Here is a 19,079-nt window from a genome sequence, read left to right as displayed (position 1 = left end):
ACTTAACCCCTGGTTGTCTCCTGCATGAGGCAAAACTTACTGTTGTTTATGTAATTTGACCTCAGTCTTTTACACTTGTGATAGTTTTAACCACGTGCCACTAAGGCTAAAGTCTGCAGTGGACAGGTTTTCATTTCAACCCTGCAATAACACACATTTCAATGATACACTTAAATGTACTGCTGGGTGCTGAATGATTATTAATATTGGGTCACAAAACAGAACAACACAGACCGCCTATGTCATGTCATGCATTTAATGTCTAAGACTGCAGTCAAAAAATATAATGTTGATAATTAATTAATTAGACCTCTTTAGTTGCTGAAAGATTTTATATAAATGTGTTCATAGAGCATAAACTTAGAATGGCCGCAATACAACTTTGCTAACTTTTTAGTGTAGAGACATTTCCATCTGCTACAGCTGTACTTTTAGAGTTAATTAGCAAATGTTACAAGCTAACATGCTAAACGTCCATGGTAAACACTGCACCTGCTTAAAATCAATGCAATAGCATTGTCATTGTAAGCACATTAGCATGCTGACATTAGCATTTAGCTTGAAGCCTTACGGAGCTGCTAGCATAGTTTGGGTTTATCCTTATTGTTTTTGAGGCTCCTCACTTAACTCTAGCTTAATTTGTGTAAAAAAAAAAGAAAAACAGTTAGAATGTAACTGTGTTACAGGATGCAATAATGTACAGTTAATACAGCGTCAGCAGGGTTTAATACACCTTCAACCAAAACTAGACTGCTGTACTGGTTGGTTGGAATGAAAAGCTGCAGACTCTCAGGCCTTGTGACATGTGGTTTAAAACCAGTGCTTTATTCCAACATGAGACAATGTTTGAGTTCATGAAGTATTACTATGTAAATAGTTAGTGCAGTTATATCCCTTTGTATCCCTACTTTGTGCATGCGATGCACACCTGACAGCTGATGCTGTACCAGCTGGATTGTTTCCCTCACTGCACCTTCTGCCCTCTTCCTGTGTTATAGCCAGATTAGGGATTTGCGGGTATGTAATCCATGTTGTTTCTCTGATGTCCTGCCACTACCACCCTCTCCCCAAGTGTTTGGTGGATTAGGTGACTTGCTGATGCCCGCCATAACGCCTCAGAGCACCGGGGGAAGCACTACTGGGAGCACATCAGGAAGCATTGGAGGAGGCATTGCAGCTGCTCCACCCGCCACCCCACCTGCTACCAAAACCATCGGAGGAGATCTGGATTCATCACTGGCCAACCTGATCGGAGGTAGACTGTAGCTTCTTATGCCTGGCTTTCAAAGATTTCAGTTTGTAAGAAAGTTTTAAGTAGAAAGTTAACTTGTTCTTCTTTCTCTCCTGTGTTCAGACCTTGGAGTAAAGAAAAAGTAAGTGTGTGTATCCAGATGTGGATTCAGTGAATGCTTGTGTGTCATGGTTGTATAGGCTCCAAAATATCTGCATGGTTTATAGAAGTGGAGTGTTTGTGGATCTATGAAAGAATGAATGAGGAAAGTCTTTAATTATATGATGTGACGCAGCCAAGAGGACTCAAAGCTGAGGAGGGTCACTGGGTTTAAACATCATGCCTTCAATTTTGATCATTATGTCTTCAATAAATTGAGAAACTCTTGCACCACATTAAATCATCGCTGTTTACTTTAGTTTGCTTTTTTTGGCTTGGTGTTATTAAATCACAGCCACCAAATTATAGGTTTTCCTCATTCATTTGGATGTTTTCCCATACTAGGATCAACACCTTTTATAAATACTCTGTTATGAATGTTGATACAGCAGCAGTTTGCTTTCATTAAGATTTCTTAGGATCGAAATTGTAGTCTTATTTTGGAAAATAGAATTGAAATGATGAATGAGTGTCGGAGCTCTTTCCCTTTACACCACTATACTGTATGTTGCATCATCTTTGTCAGTCTTTGTTAGTTCTTTACAGTCACTAATCTAACCATGAGCAGGATAATGACAAAAAAGGGCACAGTGGAATCTCAATATTCTGTGTTGAATTTTTAGGGACCCTATGAGTGAGAAGAAACTGACAGGAGGAGCCAACTGGACACCCCATGTAGCCCCCACAAGTTGGGGTACAACAGGAGCCCCCATGGTAAGAGCTGCATTGACTCCACAAACCTCCACCATGCGATCAAACCTCACCCAAGAAACTGTTTTATTTTTGCAAAGTTTAGAGCTGTACATTTAGCCTTAAACTCATAAGTTGTAGTTTTAAGCAAACATTTACATTTTTCCTAACAAGACATAAACTGAATTTGTATTTTGTGACAAAAGTTGTAAGAACATACAACAGCTTGTGATGATCTAATCTCTGCTTTCTGTCTCTATAGGCTGGTGCTGCCCCTGGAGCTCCTGGGGCACCAGGAGTAGCTCCACCCGTTGGAGCCATGGTGCCACCAATGAGTGCACAGCCTGGCTTCGGCATGGTGAGCTTTTCAATGCATTTCATCCATACTGTCTCTAGTATACAAATTAATATTTGATATGCATGCAAATGATCTTGAAGGCAGAAGGTGATTAATCAGTGTTGTGAAACCCCCTCTACTGTGTTCTCCCTGACTCATCAGGCTGCTGCAGGAGGCCCTGGAGCTCCCATGATGAAGCCCATGATGGGGCAGCCTCTAATGGGGCAGCCTCTAATGGGGCAGCCCATGATGAGACCTCCCTTCACTGGGGCTGCTGCACCAGGAGCACCGGTAACAAACCTTTAGTTACCAATAATTCCATTCATCTGCACATTAACCTATACATTGCTGTAAACCAATTAAACTCTTATATATCAATATATAATTAATGTAAAAAGATTTATGACAATCTAAAATGATGCAGTAAAATGTTTGTGTTGATATTTCTACCTGTCACTACATGTCATGCCATCTTGTGAAGCCATGTTCCTTCTGGTTTTCTTCACAGCTTTCTGCAGGACCTACAAGCCAGAGTCCCAAAAAGCCCAAGGATCCTCTGGCAGAACTCGACCTCAAGGACTTCTTATAACGCCCCAGGTGGGAGCTAAGAACACATACAGTATGTTAAAACTAGTGTCTTTAATTCTGCATTCATACTGTGGTGCTACATGAATGGATGATCTTTCAATCATACTTAATGGACAGAAGGATCAATTGGCCAAATTTCATTAAGATCTAATCTTACTATCTAATTTCTTTGCAAAGCTTTTAGTGTTGGCAGAGGATGCTCACACTATGTCACTCCCTCTCAGCTGAAGGTGGAGTTGATGACCTATGTTTCAAATGTTTTCTGCTCTAAGTATATTTTTGGTTCAGGTCTCACTCTTCAGTACCACTGCTAGCAAAATGCTGTTTGCCCATGACATTTAATTTGTCTGTCGTTCCCCTCTCATTCATGATCAGACACCGAACCCCCCCCCCCCCCCGCAGCTGGCTGAGCCGCTAAATGACTGAATGAGACTTGAGTTGGACTTTAGCTGGCTTCTGTTTCATCACACACATATTCAACTTTGTGATTTTTGCAAAGTGCACCTTGTTATGTACTCAGTAGTGCTATTCATGGGACTATTTGGAACGCACATGGAGTGATTGAACTGAATGGATCAAAACCACCATTGGCAATTGCCATCCTGCCATATGACCTCAGCACCATTATTCAGCTTTTAGCATAGTTCTCGCACTTCATTAAAATCCTACAAGTATCATATCATACTATGACTTGGATGTTGAAATATCCTCTCTTTCTTGTCTTCCAGCCGTTTTCCTCTCTGGAGCAGGGCCCTCTCACCAATTGCCTGGTGTCTGTCAACATCTCAGGATGCCAGCGTTGTCCCCCTCTCCCTCTGTTCAGCTACTCAACCTTAGAAGAGCCTCTTTTCTCCACCCCGTCCATCCACTTCCCACCCCTCTCTCCCGTGTGATGTCGTAGCACAAACTGTGAAAGTGAACCATAGCGGATTATATATATATATTTAAATATATATATGAGAAAAAAAATACAAGCGTGTGCTCATGTAGATGTACTAATCTTTTGTCTAAACAAAACCACACAAAACCCTGAAAAAAAAGTCCACAAAAAGTAAGTGAGAGAAAGCGAAGGCGTATGTGTTTAGATTTATTATTGTGTTGAGTTGAATGATGGATGTGCATTGGTGTCCTAAACTCCACCCACAGCCCTGTATCTGTCCCCGCTTACTCGTAAAGGAGAATGAGCTCTTCTTTGTCCCACTCCGATTGGATGAGAGTGGTTAACGAAGCCCCAGTAGATTTTGGAGAACCATGTCATGTGTTGTTTACAGAAAGGTCCTCTTTTGATGTACATAGATTTCTCTGGCGAATTCGAGGATTACGTCTATATTCTGTGTGTCTGTTGAAGAGAAATATAAATGTGAATCTGACATGAAATCGTAAGAAGTCGTGTGAATATCCTTCTATTTCCCGTCATCATTTGAAAGTATTTGGAATCAAATATGAATACTGATATATATGATTAATATACTGTATATTGCAAAACAACTTCTATGGGCTTCAGAATCTTACCAGAACAACAAGTGATCCTTTTTGTTTGTTTCTTTTTTTAACTTGTGGCTTATTTTTCTATGTTTGTTTTTTTGTCTTTTTGTCCTATGTTATTTATATGTTCTGTTTCTTTAAGAATATCCCATCGGAGAGACGGTTGTCAATATTTGCTGGTATTGCTATTAAAAAAACATATCTTGCAACTTAACTTCAGAGAAAATGCTGTAGTTATTCGTCACAGAGGTTGATTCCAACTGTTCCTCAATATAACTGTATAGTTGTTTGGTCCACTTCCTGTGTGGATCAGTGTTTCTCTGATTTTCATTGTTGCCTGTGCTTTCATTATAACTACAACCAGGTCAGTATGTTCTTTTATATCTAAGAAGATATTTATTTGCCATACCAAACTTTATGTTCAGAGAGATCACGTTTAAATGTGGTTTGAATGGAGATCAAAACACTTCAATACAACATAGTCTTTCAGTTTTGAAGTAAGTGTTTCATTTTATCCAGTAGGGTTTTTTTCATAGATTTGCAGATAATAAACAACATGGTGTTCCTGCAAGGAGTTTTATGGCTTTGTCACTTCATTGTGCACATTACAAAATCTCATTACAAAAAGACAGTCAGGAACAGATTAAAGGTACCCTGTGAGGGTTTTTTCTAAATAATGACAGATATGTTTACATTCTGTTTGTGTATCTTTGAGGCCTAACAAACGTGTTGAAAGCATTTCCTTCCTCTTTAAACATTTGCAAACACCAATTTTTTGGACCGAATTAAAACCTGCATTGTTTACATAGATGTTTGCTAGCTTGCAGTCTTCTCTGCCTTCTGCTGGAGTGCACAAGTGCACCCATTTGCCATGCACGCAATATGACCAAAACGGGGACCCGTTCATTACATTGCACTACTACTACTAGTGGTCAAAAAACTCCAAGGGGTACCTTTAACTTCCATGTTACCAGCCTGTTGCATGCAGTGCTGTTTAAAAAAAAAATGGGCCAAGTGACAGTGTTTCAACCTGCTTTGACAATGTTATTAAAGCAAATTATAAATGTTTCAACACACTGATCTGCTTGGTCAACTGAAAATGCCAGAAACAACAATAAGATATGACAAACTATTAATATGTGTTTGCTGTTTGAACATGTTTGTTGGAGTTGTTGCTGACCTTTGACCTGCTGTCAATGGAACTGTAATACTGTATGTGGCCACATGGGAGCGATGCGTACAATGCAGAAACCCACGGGAGGTCACTATTGATCCCCAAAACACGTTTTTACACAAAGCACTTCTATTCCTGCTGTCTTATAATAGAATCAATATGTTCTTAGGGCTTTTGGACTGCTGTGTAACACCAGTGGCCTCAGTCCGGTGCTGTAAACTACAGACAGTTAAAAAGCTCATTCTGTGTTGTCATCCCAGCTGTCTGTTTGCAAGACCAAGCAATTGGTCGTGAAAATCAGATGTGATTCCAAGAAAATAATGGGAGGTTATTTACATTTTTCATGACGGAATTATTAAAATTGTATTTTTGTTTAGTTGTAAATTTATTTTACTTACGATTGCTCTCCCCAGTGCATGTAAGCCCTTTGAGATGCAATAAATTCAATGACGGATTGAAGTGATCACGAAGGTTTTTCTTGTCTTCCACATCACCAACATTATATGTCAGTCAGACGTGGAATATTTTATGTCACACTACATCAACAGTATCTTCATGGCTGTTCACTAAGGCCAGATTTCCAAGTGGGAATATTCCCAAATGCCTTTGATGAATTAAAGTTGGCCATAAAATCAAAACAATGAGGTGATTGCGCAATTATGAACACAGACACAAGTAGTAATCTTGGTTTAATGGTTGGTAGTCTTCAATCTGCATCATTAAATTTCAGGTATTTGGTATTCAAAAAAGACACTTGTATGAATCTTTGGAACATAAGCAACACAAAAAGTCAAAAAATATCACATTCCAGATTTAAATTTGTTATTATGAAACATTATTGTGGCTTTTGTAATCTCATTTAACCCTTAGAATTAAAGAAGTCTAAACAGCTCAAGTAAATTGTTGAATGGTTCAGTCCCATCTTAACATAACCAAAATATGTAGCCTCACATTAAATACATAGTTACAGTACTAGGCTATCAAAATATATTCTGAGCAGTCTCCCCTCCCCCGAAAAATGTTTACAATTCCATAAATTAGCACCACATCATCTGGGTAAGCACCGCTATAATTATGTGCACAACAATGAAACCACATTTCACTGTGTTGCAAGAACAGAGAAAAGATGACTCACAAATCAGAAAAATCTTCTATTCAAGGTCCATTAGGACTCTTTCTCTATTAAGACAGAAAAATAATCTTATTTCAAAAGGTAGTTGTAAAAAAACAAACTTCTACATATACACAATGCAAAACACCAGCTCATTCAATTAAAATGTTTATAAAAACAGTTATCTTAGTATCTTTATATAGTTCATTTGTAAAACAAAAGTTACATTGATTTTTTTCCTGGGTCTTTTGTCAAAGCCAATGCTCACATTTCTCTTTTACAGTGGTGGAGAACACTTGAGAATGCAAGTCTCTCCATTCAAAGCCTGGTTAAAATGTAAGGCGAATGCACCAGGGCTTTGCTTATTATTTTTATCATTGTATCCAAAAAGGTGAAATCTTTTTTAAAAAGAGTCAAAATAGAAAGCAAAACTGCAGATCTGACTGATCTGTAAACACACGTACAATACATAGTTTTTTTCTCAGTTGTTTTTTTTTTTAGCAAATAAATTAGAAAAGCTGAAGAGCCACAGTTCTCTTTATGTGTTGCCGAGTTCCTGTTGTTTTACAACACTGAGTCTGTATGGCTGTGTGTGGTTTGTGTATAATCAGTGTAGCAGGAGTCACTGGGAAACACGGGAGATACAGGCAGGAAAAGGAGAGGGATGCGACAGGCCCCTGGTTGGTGGTGGCAGGTGAAGGTTAGAGTAGATTAGGTGTCCCTTGTATGGATGTGGATCTGAAGGACAGGGTTGGTCGTGGTTGATTTGGATCCTGTGTTGTCTTATGCTACCTGGCACTCACTTGAGTCCCCGTGGACCCAGTTGCAAATTTGGGCATATTTGAGGGGCGTTATCCTCACCGCAACGTTGTAATCCTCCTGCATTCCATTCCCGTTTACATCCACCCATTGGTGACCAGAGAATACCCCAATGATCTTCCTCTTCCACTTCTTCTTGCCGGGCTCTTTGAGGCGAATGTAGACCCCAGAGCCGCTAGAGCCAGGTTTGGCATCGCAGTATTGGTACAGCAGATCCTTGGACTCCTCAGAGACAGAGCAGAACCGGTACACCAGGTTTCCAGGCCTGTCATCATCAAAACCTGAGAAGTGGATCCTTCCAGCAGGGAGCTTCTTGACCGAAGGGATAAAACCCAAATCCATGTGCTTGACTTTTGGGGCTTTCTTCAGCTCCAGAACAGCATAATCATAATCTGCAGCCAGTCCGTCACCCACACCTTTGAACCAGCCCTTAGGCACCTGGGTTTTCTTGACCCTGGTCCACCGAAATGAAGGTTTCTCCGATTCTGCACTGCGGCGATTCCGATTCTTTCTACCTTTCCCTTTTCCTTTACGGTCATCTTTCCCTTCATCCTCTTCCTTTTCTTCGTCTTCCTCTTTGGCTTTCTCTCCCTTTCTCCTTTTGCCTTTTCCTCGCCCTCCTCTCCCTTTGCCTCCTTTCCCTCGTCTGGATTTCTCCTTCAGTATACCAACTCGTAGCTTCTGAGCACCATCTAGATAATCCTTTCCATCATGGACGCAGTGAGCAGCGGTCAACACATGTTTAGGTGACACCAGAACCCCAGAACATCCTGTGGAGATCTTCACAGTAGTGGAGAAGGGATACTTGGTGGAGAACTGCTTATCAGAGATGGTGAAGCGGGTGTCTGTGCCGTACACCTCTCGTTTGTGTCGAGAGCTTGATGAGTTGTTTCTGGACCAGGCTGTCACCTCGTTGAGGCCCTGCACAGACACTGAGGTATATGTACGCGTACCATTCTCGTAAACCGTCTCATAGGACAGGAACTCCTCTAGGTCATCCAGAGAGGGTGAAGGGAGGCGACGCTGACACTCAATACCACAAGTCCCACTCAGCTCTGTCTGAGGTTGGGCTGAGAAGTTGGGGCTGCTGAGAGGCAAAGTGCGTCTTTTCCTTACCAGAGGAACCTTCCACTGCGGCCAGGTATACTCATCGTCAAGTGTGTTCACCTCAGCAGCTACAACCACCACCACAGCCAGCACCGTCACCGGGAACAGGACACACAGGGGTATAGGGCCCATTGTTAAGTTGGGCCTGGCTCTGAAATGTTAAGAATAGAGAGGAAGACTTAGAAAAAAGAGGTTGAAATCATAATTCAGTTCATTGATTTAAATAATTTTGAGCAAAATGATTCCTAGTTACTAGGATTAGTTTGGTCTTTCTAGCCACTAAAGAATAACTTTATTATAACTGCTAAACTAAGATTACACCAAACATAAGCATGTCTGACACGTGTCATTGTGAGCATATTAGCATGGTAATGTTAGTATTTAGCTCAAAGCACCACTATGCCTTAGTGCAATCACATAACCATTCAAACAAATCACTAAAAGATTGCCTTTCATAACACTGCAATGTTATGGTGCGGCTTCTGACTGACTTCCATAGTGATTCAGTGAGCTTTAAATCAGGAAATAACATACTGTATATTAAACAGCTGAACTGACAATGTCTCAAAAAGCCAAAGATTCAAACTGACACTGATTTATCAGAACTCAGCTCAGATTCAGGATGCAGTGTGTTTATTAGTTAATCACCTCTACACTAATCTTGTTTGAAACCAGACTGCACAGCAAACAGCCTTAAATCCTTTTTTAAGCACTCGAAGTTGGAAGAATCAAATCTCCCTGAACTAAGAGGGTCTTTTATCCAAAGTTGAGGCCTCCTGATTAAGAAAAAATAAACACTGCTCCATTTACAGCCACTGGGAGGCAGTGTAGCCCAGAATATTAGACATTCACAAGGTCTTGCTCTCCTGACCATCATGCGGGCAGCTCAGTGGTCTGTGACGGCACAGCGCAATCAGGAGAGAGCAGTTTTGGGGTTTTTATAAACACAAGTTTTCAAAATCGTCAAGTCTGCAGAAAATGATTGCTGCTATTATTCATATGGAAAAGCACTCTGTTTAAGATGCTTCTGAGATCTCAAAACATTTCTTTAGTGTTATGTATTATATACATTAGCTGTGTGGTTAAGAGAAGATTTATATCCCTTGAGTCTTGCTGGAGGCTGCGGGCGGCAAGGAGGCGAGGATGAACCCTGATCCTCCGAATGGGCTGAGACAGTGGCTTGGAGGTTTGCCACAATGGTTAACCTTCTCTTTCAGTAATGACCATATCTGGTTTCCTGAGCTCCACTCTGCTCCCCGTCCATGCGCACAAATGACATCAAACATAGAGACTATGCAGGCTGCACACATTGTGCTGCTTCATGCTTCTATGAGTGTGATGTTGCCAATAATCCTGATAACCCCATAAAGAAAATTACAATTTGGGTATGTTTTAATAGATTCAGCAGACCATCACTTAACTACAGAGTAGAGCTTCAACTCGGCTGTAGTGATGAAGTCACACAGTCGATTCCAAACACAAGGAAAAAGAAAATCATTTAGATGTCACTGCAGCAGGAGTGTGAACCAACATTTAATTTCAAACAGAAGTCCACAACGACACACTACAGAGAATTGCATTCATCCTGGCTGTTTGGGGGGTTCAAATAGCGTGTGTCAGACAGCCTGACATCTGGGGTATCCAGCTGGAGGAAAAACCTTTCAGGGACAGCCTAGATTGGCCAGGGGGTCCACAGACACATTCCTTTTCAATTATATGTTAGTGCAGCGTGAAAATGAGACGCAGCCAGGCTTGGCAAAACTCCCAAGGGACTCAGCTGAGAGGGAGGATTCCTTTACTGCAAGTACAGCATCACCTGTGAACTGTATCAGTGCTTCATCTTCCACTGCAGAGATATTTTGAACTCAATTACTCTCTATATCCTCACTTAGTTGAAACTGAAGAACATGCCTTTTTAATTCCTGCTTTGTCTTTGTCACTGAGCCAGGGACAGAGGTTTCCATCAAATGGAGACTACTTGGCTTGAGTGTACCACACAGTGTCCAATAAAACATACCCAGTGACCAACATATAACCAGCCCAAAAACAGACGGTAGAGCTATAAAACTCTCAGTAAACAGTAGTACTTAGTTTCTGTTCAACTTCACACTCCAACCGCCAAACTCAGACATAACATATCCAGAAGAAAACCTGCAATTATTCAGCATAGAGTGGAAAATGATATGCTGCTATGATGAGTGTTGGTCACAGAAGGCGCTCATTGAACTTTACTATTTTCCACTGAAGTCAGCTGAACAGCACTGTGCCCTCTCCATCCCTTATTAGATTCAGAGGGGCTGATAGAGTCAACCTGGAGACCTATTAACCAAAGGGTGGCGCTATGGCGCAATTGTCTCCACTCCACCTCAGGGATCGCTGTCTATTGTCTCGTTCATCACCACTTTATTATAAAGGGTGATTTCATCTGCTTTGACCTATTTTCACAACGTTAAATAAACTTCTGCTCCACAGGCACAGGGTTTCCATGTAGGGACTCATGAGACAGACACTGTCAGTGTTTTACGACAAGAAAATCAAATTTGTATTAAATTTAAACTATCTTAGTAAAAGTGGTTTCTTTTTTCATTGTAAAAACTTACAAATACTATTGGCAATGTAAAGCAAATAAACACCCCATAAAATGAGATAGCCAATGAAATGTGAAAAAACAGAACATCAGTAATTTCACATCTGCTTCAGTTTAACAGCTGTATGAAAAAATAGGTGCAAAATATCAATTCATTCTAAAGCAAACTGTGCAAACAGGCTTTTTTGCATTGATAAAATAGCGTCATCTAATAATAACAATAATAATAATACACATAATGCATGAAAAGTATAGGGAATATGAATCAGCATTTAGGCAATAAAATCGGATTGAATCCTCAACACAACGATCCAAATGACAAGAAACTGATAAAAGCAATAATAATGAATAAATAATACAAAATGAAGCATATTTCTCCGGTGCCTCCATCAAAAGATCCTAATAACTGCGCAAAATGAGAGAGGCTTCCTACCTGCTTGCATCCGATTGATGGATATGCCAAATCCGCAGTGTATTGTTTGTTTTTCCTAGAAATATACAAATATGATCCCACTAGAAAACAAACGTTTGTTAGTGCATCCCAGACGTCCTAGTATCAGCAGGGAGACGGCTCCCTTCTCCTCATTGCTTCTTCAAAGAGGCTGGGGAGAAAGTCTCAGCCGGGACGCTCCGCTCAGGCTGCACTTGATGCTGAGGAGGAGGGAGGGAAGGAAAAAAAAAATCTGAAAAGGACTTTTTTTTTCACTTGTGACAAAAGCTGTTCATATATGGGTGGGACCAGACCGAGCGATCTAACTAAAGGCTGAATTGGGTGAAGTCAGTGGTCTATTCAGCAGCAGCCCAGTCGGGAGGTGTGCTGGTGTATAGCTACACTCTGCTGCAGCCCAGTCAGCCAGGAGCAGAAAAAAAATACATCAAGTGCACCTCCGTCAATGAGACTCTCAGCGGACTGTGAAGGAATTAGTTCCACTGGTCTCTACAATAGTTTCTTAGGCGTTTCCACTCTGTGCCTCAACATCTGCAGCACCTTTATTCTACAGTACAAGTGCAATGAAGTGCAAGCAGGAGGGGTTCAGAGCAGAATAGAAACCTACCCAAAATCCAGACTGGATTGCCGGACATTAAATGTAATGAGCCTTTACAATAGACATAAAAATAGTCAATATACAGTACAAAGGGCGGTGGCTCCAAACCATTTAGCTTTTGGCCCTTTTAAATAAAGCCATCTCTTCCTACCTCCTCCTCCTCACAGGTTGAATATTAAGCACGTGCAGTTTAACCAAAGAGTGACTTTATTTTCCCACATTGTCAATTTTAACAGTTGTGATAGGGATGAATAAGTAAAATTGAGTGGGATTATGCAGATTCTCGTTAGTCAGTGTTGGAAGAAAATATTTTGATTAAAAAGCACATTCATGTAAAATATGACTTAAATAAAAGTACAAAAGTATTCATAGAAGCATCTTTGAATGTCTTTGTTTTTTCACCTCAACAGGCACATCAAAGTTGAGGTTCAGTTACAGCAGCAACAACTCAGTGTCCTGCTCGAGGGCACTTCAGCAGTCCATTGGCTAAAGTACCATGTCTAAGCACATGGTCACACTGCAGCTTCATCGAGGTGTGAGAAAAAACTCAAAAATTTGCTCACGTCATTTTTGTGTGTTGTCTTTGCGTTATGAAGGTCAAGCTGACAGAGGAGGAATGCCTCGGTGACGAGCCGAAATCTCAATGAGCCAAGAAACGACGTGGAAAATATGTGTGTAATGAGGGAGAGAAAGACAGGAGGGGGAGGATGATGATACACATCTGGCTCGAGATAATGAGACGTACAGGATGTCATTTGGACACTGATCTTTACGTAATCACTTCTGTCAGTCACTTTGATCTACAGCAGGCTTCACACCAGTTATACTCATATCAACAAACTGGTTAGAAAATTCCACCTGTTCATGAAACTGTGAGTGTGTGTTAGAAAGAGAGAGAGAGACAGACAGCCAGAAGACTTGGGTGGCCACGCACACCTGACCAGCATGTTAAGGATCATGATGGATCCATGGTGGATGGTGATCAAACACAGATCTGTGTGTACATTGCACATGAACCTCATAGTTTCTAAGCACAATGGATCAGCATAGAAGGGCATATTGTCTCTCCCTCCGTCTCTCTGGGTGTGGTCAGACACTGATTCTTCCTTCAGGCTATAAACATGGGTATATTTCAGGAGACTGACCCATCGGTCATTGAAAACAAACAGCATTGGCTGTAAACACAAGCATGGGACTTGAGACTTAAGACTTTTGGATAGTCATACTCATGTACCATATTAAGTTATACAAAGGGCCACACAGATTGTGGAAAAAACATTGCGTGTGTATGACATTACCCATAGCTTTCTGAAGAGACTCTTTGAAGCACAAATTGGGTTTACCACTCACTACTAGCTTTGTTGAATGGCTGGAGTCACAATATCTAAATTATTTAGGCAGTGCGCTTTGGCGGAGCGGCAGCCACCGCAGATGACATTTCTTGGAGCCGGCATGTAGTTGTCAGTGGAGGAAGCACACCTCCAGACATTTGGTTTAACAGTCCGCCATGGTTGTTGATGCTTAGCAGGCCACCAGCATTGACAGAGAGAGGGTGAGAACTTCTAAAAGGTTATAGCTAACTGCATTCAATGTTGTGTATGAGATTGGCAAATACTATAATAATTGTGACTAAATATGTTTTAGCCTGACTGCTGTTATCACAATGCTCACAAATGCAGACAGAAGGGCACGGTATATGTTCCTGTTTTCAGTTAAGTTTGAGGTCAAAGGTCACAGTAGGCAAGTGAAACAACTGAAAGAGAGAGAGAGAGAGAGAGAGTTGTCTATGCTCCCGGCCCCGTGGCTTCCAAATAGAAAAGCAGTGAATGATATTTCTGGTCGGGGTCGGGGCTACGCAGTGTTGGATAGAGGGGCTTTTGTGCTGGGCGTCACACCCTCACAGGAAGTGCTCCCTTTGCGCTCTGGTGTGGTAGATGGAGGATGCTTATTGGTTAGAGCTAGGTTTCAGGAATTTCATTACTTGTGTTTGGGTGTTATGGATGAGACCATGCCCACCTTCACAGCAGTAAACCAGCAAATGGGTGCGGCTCTGAAAGGAATACACCAAGTTTTTTGGGACAGACTTTGAGGTTAACTTTCATCCTTGAGCACCCATCTGCTCTGAGTCACAATATCTGAAAAGGTTACTGGTGAGGTATTGTGGATTCAGTTTAATGATGTATTGTATTGAAGACACTGGGTTACCATGACCTCCCTGATTTTTTTATTTTTTAAACACACATTTCAGAGAGAGAGAGAGAGAGAGAGAGAGAGAGAGAGAGAGAGAGAGAGAGAGAGAGAGAGAGAGAGAGGACAAAAATCTTTCCCTGTTGAAACGCTATCTCAGAGGGCCTCAGTGCCCTTTCTGCTGTATAGCAGTACACATTAAAGACTGCCTACTCCTCTGCACAGACCACACTAATAAACCAACTCAGAGGGCTGCAGTGACCCACAGCTCACTTCCACAGGCTTTATTTTGACAACTGAATGGTCTTTTAGCTCTGCTCCAACAGACCACCATTGATATGATAGGAGTCTGTACTGCACTACTTCCCTCTCACACACATATAGTAAATAAAAGTACATATACATGTATATATTAGCAGTAATGGGACAGTTAGTTGAAGGTCTTGCTTAAATCCACATACAGTTTATAACCTTTTTAATTGTAAATATTTAGCTAAATGGTTAGCATGCCAGCTTTCAGAGAAGAGACTGTACATGATGAAAGGCTGACTGAAGTCATATGTGCTCCTTTGAATGTCATGTGCAAATGAACAGACACACACAGTCCCGCAAAGACGGACTTGTGAGGGCCAGTCAGAGGATTTCCACCCTCATAAAACTCAACCTCAAGAAACTGAGCTTTTCAGGAACTGAAAAACAAACTGTCAAGTTTATGTCGGTGTGATGCATATACATTTGAAACCATACAGTGGATGTGAATGTCTCCTAAAAGGAGGGTATCTGCAAAGACATGCCAAACATAGCATTCCTGTCACTTCTCTAGAAAAACTAAATATATGAACAAAACATTCTGGTCTCAATCACTGAATTCGGGGCCCCTTATAAGTGTGCTGGTGGTCATTTTGGAAATCATTTGCTTGCCTGCTGCTCTCCCCAGCCCTAGGACTCGCACTGAATTCCAATATTTCAGTAAATTTAATGTTTAATGATAACTAAGTAGTGAAAGCTAGCCCAAGTAAGTATGGGTGGTTTTTCAGACTCATCCTGGGGTGATTGGAAAAAGTGGGGATGACAGCTGTGGTAACTCCACTGGAAGTACAACATTTTAAGTTAGCCCACATGTATGGGATGATCTGAGGGTGCCAGAGTGTGTAATTACTGCTATGGGGATAGTCAATAAAAGTGTCCGCTGTTGAATTCGAGAGGTAAGCGTAAGTCACCGTCACCTCCACGTCATATACCTTTGCCTTCATGTCTTTCACTGTCGTATGCTCCAGCTATGATATGCTCTACAGTTTTGGAGGAGAGATCGTCGTGCCTCATTCCCAAAACTGGTTCTGGTTTTGAGCCTTTCGTTGTCAGTGCTGTTACGTTCTTGGCTGGTGGTGAGAAGCATGTGCCCATTAAAATGGTTTAGTCGGTGCTGCCCTTTTCACCTGAGACAGAAATGGGGGATTTTGTAGTGATGAAAGGTATGGAGTTGGGCTGTGCCACGCTTTTATACTGTGCTGGACTGTCATCTGGGACAGGGCATTGTTCCTATTGGGATACACCCTTCGTTGCCACTTGTTGATTTGGCAACGACGTGGCTGGTAGTGCTGTGTGGGCCGATGTACTGTAGCCTCCTGTAGTTATTTCCCCACTAACATCTGGGGAGCTGGATGAACGTGGTCCGAGTGATTCAGGTGTTTGATTAACCTGTACTTTGATGTGCACAAAGAGTCTGATCCAGGGTGTTTCAGGGTGTAGTAAAGGTATGGTGAACATGTGGTTTCACTACCTGGTCTTTCTGTCTGGTTTGGCTGATGAGTCAGAAGGCTTATTCATGTCTGTCTGGTTTGTGGGATGAGGCTTTGCCGGTTGAAGAAATAAGAGACGTTGCTCTTGGTTATTTTATCAACACTGGTGACAGAGTGTGCACCATGTGTTGGTGACTTTGGCGGTAAAGCGATTTCTCAGATTGTTATGCTGAGGAACTTACGTGATGTGGTGTTGCAAATGGTGCATGGTGGTTGTGGTTAGTTGGGGATAAAGAACACTTACCACTGTATCTTGCACTGTTTCTCTTGGCCTCAATTAAAGTGTGATGTATCCACATTTGTCAGAACATGCCATACATGCCAGGTCGCTGGGAAACCAACTGTTTGGGTATTTGATCTTGGAGCGTGAAGTGGCACGAAAAGATTTGGAAGTTACACAGACTGATGTGAAAAATATGTCTGCTGTACTTGTGATTGATTCTGTGTTTGGAGATCTTGAGGTTCTTGAAGTAATGTTGCTGGCTGGGATCTGTGCCTGTCTCCAGCTGTTAAAGCCTCAGGTCCACCAGGTGTTCTCCAAACTCTCTGTTTGAGGGTTTATTGAGGTTTTGTTTTGGTTTTGTTTTTTACTTTGTTTGGGCTTTGATCTAGTCTGCCATTTCATCCTGTTCAGGTTTGCTCTTCCATCACCTGGTTTCTGATTTGCTTCTCGGGTACCAGGGTTGCTTAGGATGGGTGGGGGTAAGTAGCAGCAAAAGAGCAGGATGATGGTTATGTGTTGATGCTTTGTTTTTTTTTCTCTTTACAAGTATTTTAAGTAGGATATACAGAATATCTTTGTGTTAACTGGCTTCAATGAGCCTAACATTGGCCGTCCAGATAACCAGTACTATGAAGTTGTCTATCAAGTAGCTCAGTCAACTCTAGATTTTTCTATCCAGCTATGAATGTGTTCGTGTGAAAGAGGTGGGGTTGTTAATTACAAGGGACATCATCAAATCCATGAGTAATGTACTTCATATTATAGGAGATGAAACAGTGATACAAAAACCCACAGAAAACTTCTGTTTTAGGGACAACAAAAAGTCACATTCAACAGTGTGAAATGTAAACGACAGTCTCTAATTATAGAACAGAAGAAGATATAGAAACACTAGAAATCATTTTCAAACATTCTGAATTAGTCACATTAAAAAACATAAATGTAATGCCAGACTGTTTCTGCTACTGAAGCACAGAGTGGAAAAGTAGTTAATGACTGATGAGGCTTGTTTGATTCAAATGGTGCATTTATCACGATGGGAGCCAATTAACTGGGTGTTATTTTTCTACTAAAATACAATCTTTTGCTTTTTCAGGGTTTTTTTTTGCAGTTATCATCACAGTTATCCCATGTTATTCTGGCACTGATTGAGTCATAGTGTAAAATCATCCAGCTGTCGCTCCATGGATAAAACTAACTTTGCACAATTAAAATGCAGCTAAAATCATCTTTATGTGTTTAGTATCGTAAACAAGCTATCCATTTGTTAAAAGCTGTGTTTTAAGACCAGAGTGGGAACAATACTTTCGACCTAACCCTTTTGTCCATGTTGCAATCCTGTAAGAATGATTATTGTTTTTTTCTAGTGATCTGATTGGTTAGTGGTCAAGTGAGGTGTTGACCAAGCCCGCAGGAACAGTATAGGGCTTTGAAGCCAATTGGACATAGAAGCCGAATTGTCTAATTACAGTGTCTGAGTCCGTCACATGATGCTACAGAGTCCAAAAAGACTTTCCTCCATAGACTTGCATTGTGAAGAAGATGTCTGTAAATCAGCGGATACTTTTTTTAGTGTAACAACCCCCACGAAATGACTCATTTCACTATCAGGATTTTATCCATTCGATCCGATCACTTCTTGAAAATCTAGGAGATACACATGATTGAATCGTTTTATCCACATTCAAGTTAGCTGGAGGGCTGAGTTGGAAGTTGGCCATCTTGGCCGGTGGAAGTCTCCAGTGAGCATGCTCAATGGACGCATTGGGCTCATAGAGCGTGTGCAGTATGTTGTCACCCGGATAATTTATTTACAACTGTATCCACCTCTGCAGCCACACACCACTGACTCTGATTTCCACACTCCATATTTGGAATATTCAGTTAGCCTTTTAATTTGGTTAATCTGTGTCAATACACATATCTTCTGTTAAAACTACATGGTGTATCTCCTGTTTTGCCGGGCCAGAGAGCCCAGTCATAACAGGCTGCCAAAGCTACAAGCTAATTACAATGAAAATAAAACCTCCTCGACAAATGTAATAAGCAGCACTTTGATATGCAGATTAGCACACTAGACTGAGCCTGTCTTTGGAAACAGATCAGCATGTACACCATTATCATCATCCATGAGTCTCGCTGTGTGTGGCCTTATGTTTACACTGGCTGCCCATAATCCCTTCCTGCAATAAAAACATGAAAAAATATCATTCCACATCACACGCCTGCCGGCACCTGAAACATCCACTACAGATGCTGTTAATCCCCTCTTCATGAGAAAAAAATACTCCTATCCTGCAGGTAAGAAACAGAGTGCCTGTTAGATTTTTTCATGACTCAGGATAGTATTTGGACATTTGAGGTTTCCAGCCATGATTGATGATCTTGTAATTTGTGCTCCAGCAGAGTAATGGTTGGTTCGAGAGCCAAAAACACATGAAGGAAATGCCGTTCTGGAGAAGAGCTGTTTTTGAAAAGGAACTAAACTAAAAATAAGTGTCAAACTCAGTGCTCTTGTATTAACCTCTCTGTAACA

At 41.2% G+C, this 19,079-nt stretch overlaps 2 protein-coding genes across 3 annotated transcripts in view; one reads left to right on the top strand and one right to left on the bottom strand.

Moving 5' to 3' along the window:
* snap91a (synaptosome associated protein 91a) overlaps positions 1 to 3,006 on the top strand; it is a 48,717-nt gene extending 45,711 nt beyond the window's left edge. For both annotated transcript variants that reach the window (XM_062422604.1, XM_062422603.1), the window contains 6 exons: positions 1,073 to 1,255; positions 1,355 to 1,373; positions 2,014 to 2,104; positions 2,343 to 2,438; positions 2,580 to 2,708; positions 2,926 to 3,006. In XM_062422604.1, the coding sequence (XP_062278588.1) occupies positions 1,073 to 1,255; positions 1,355 to 1,373; positions 2,014 to 2,104; positions 2,343 to 2,438; positions 2,580 to 2,708; positions 2,926 to 3,006 (599 nt within the window). The remainder of the gene's footprint in view (positions 1 to 1,072; positions 1,256 to 1,354; positions 1,374 to 2,013; positions 2,105 to 2,342; positions 2,439 to 2,579; positions 2,709 to 2,925) is intronic.
* A 3,358-nt stretch (positions 3,007 to 6,364) lies between these two features.
* Positions 6,365 to 12,055, bottom strand: prss35 (serine protease 35). The gene is made up of 2 exons (XM_062422501.1): positions 11,722 to 12,055; positions 6,365 to 8,852 (listed from the first exon to the last, which is right to left on the bottom strand). Exon 2 carries the CDS (start codon positions 8,831 to 8,833, stop codon positions 7,559 to 7,561), a length of 1,275 nt encoding a protein of 424 aa, XP_062278485.1. The 5' UTR covers positions 8,834 to 8,852; positions 11,722 to 12,055; the 3' UTR covers positions 6,365 to 7,558.
* Between the last annotated feature and the right edge of the window lie 7,024 nt (positions 12,056 to 19,079).

Source organism: Scomber scombrus, chromosome 7 (assembly GCF_963691925.1).
Source record: "Scomber scombrus chromosome 7, fScoSco1.1, whole genome shotgun sequence".
Taxonomy (NCBI): Eukaryota; Metazoa; Chordata; class Actinopteri; order Scombriformes; family Scombridae; genus Scomber; species Scomber scombrus.
The sequence above is the reverse complement of the archived record's forward strand: the minus strand, read 5'-3'. Positions and strand labels throughout refer to the sequence as shown.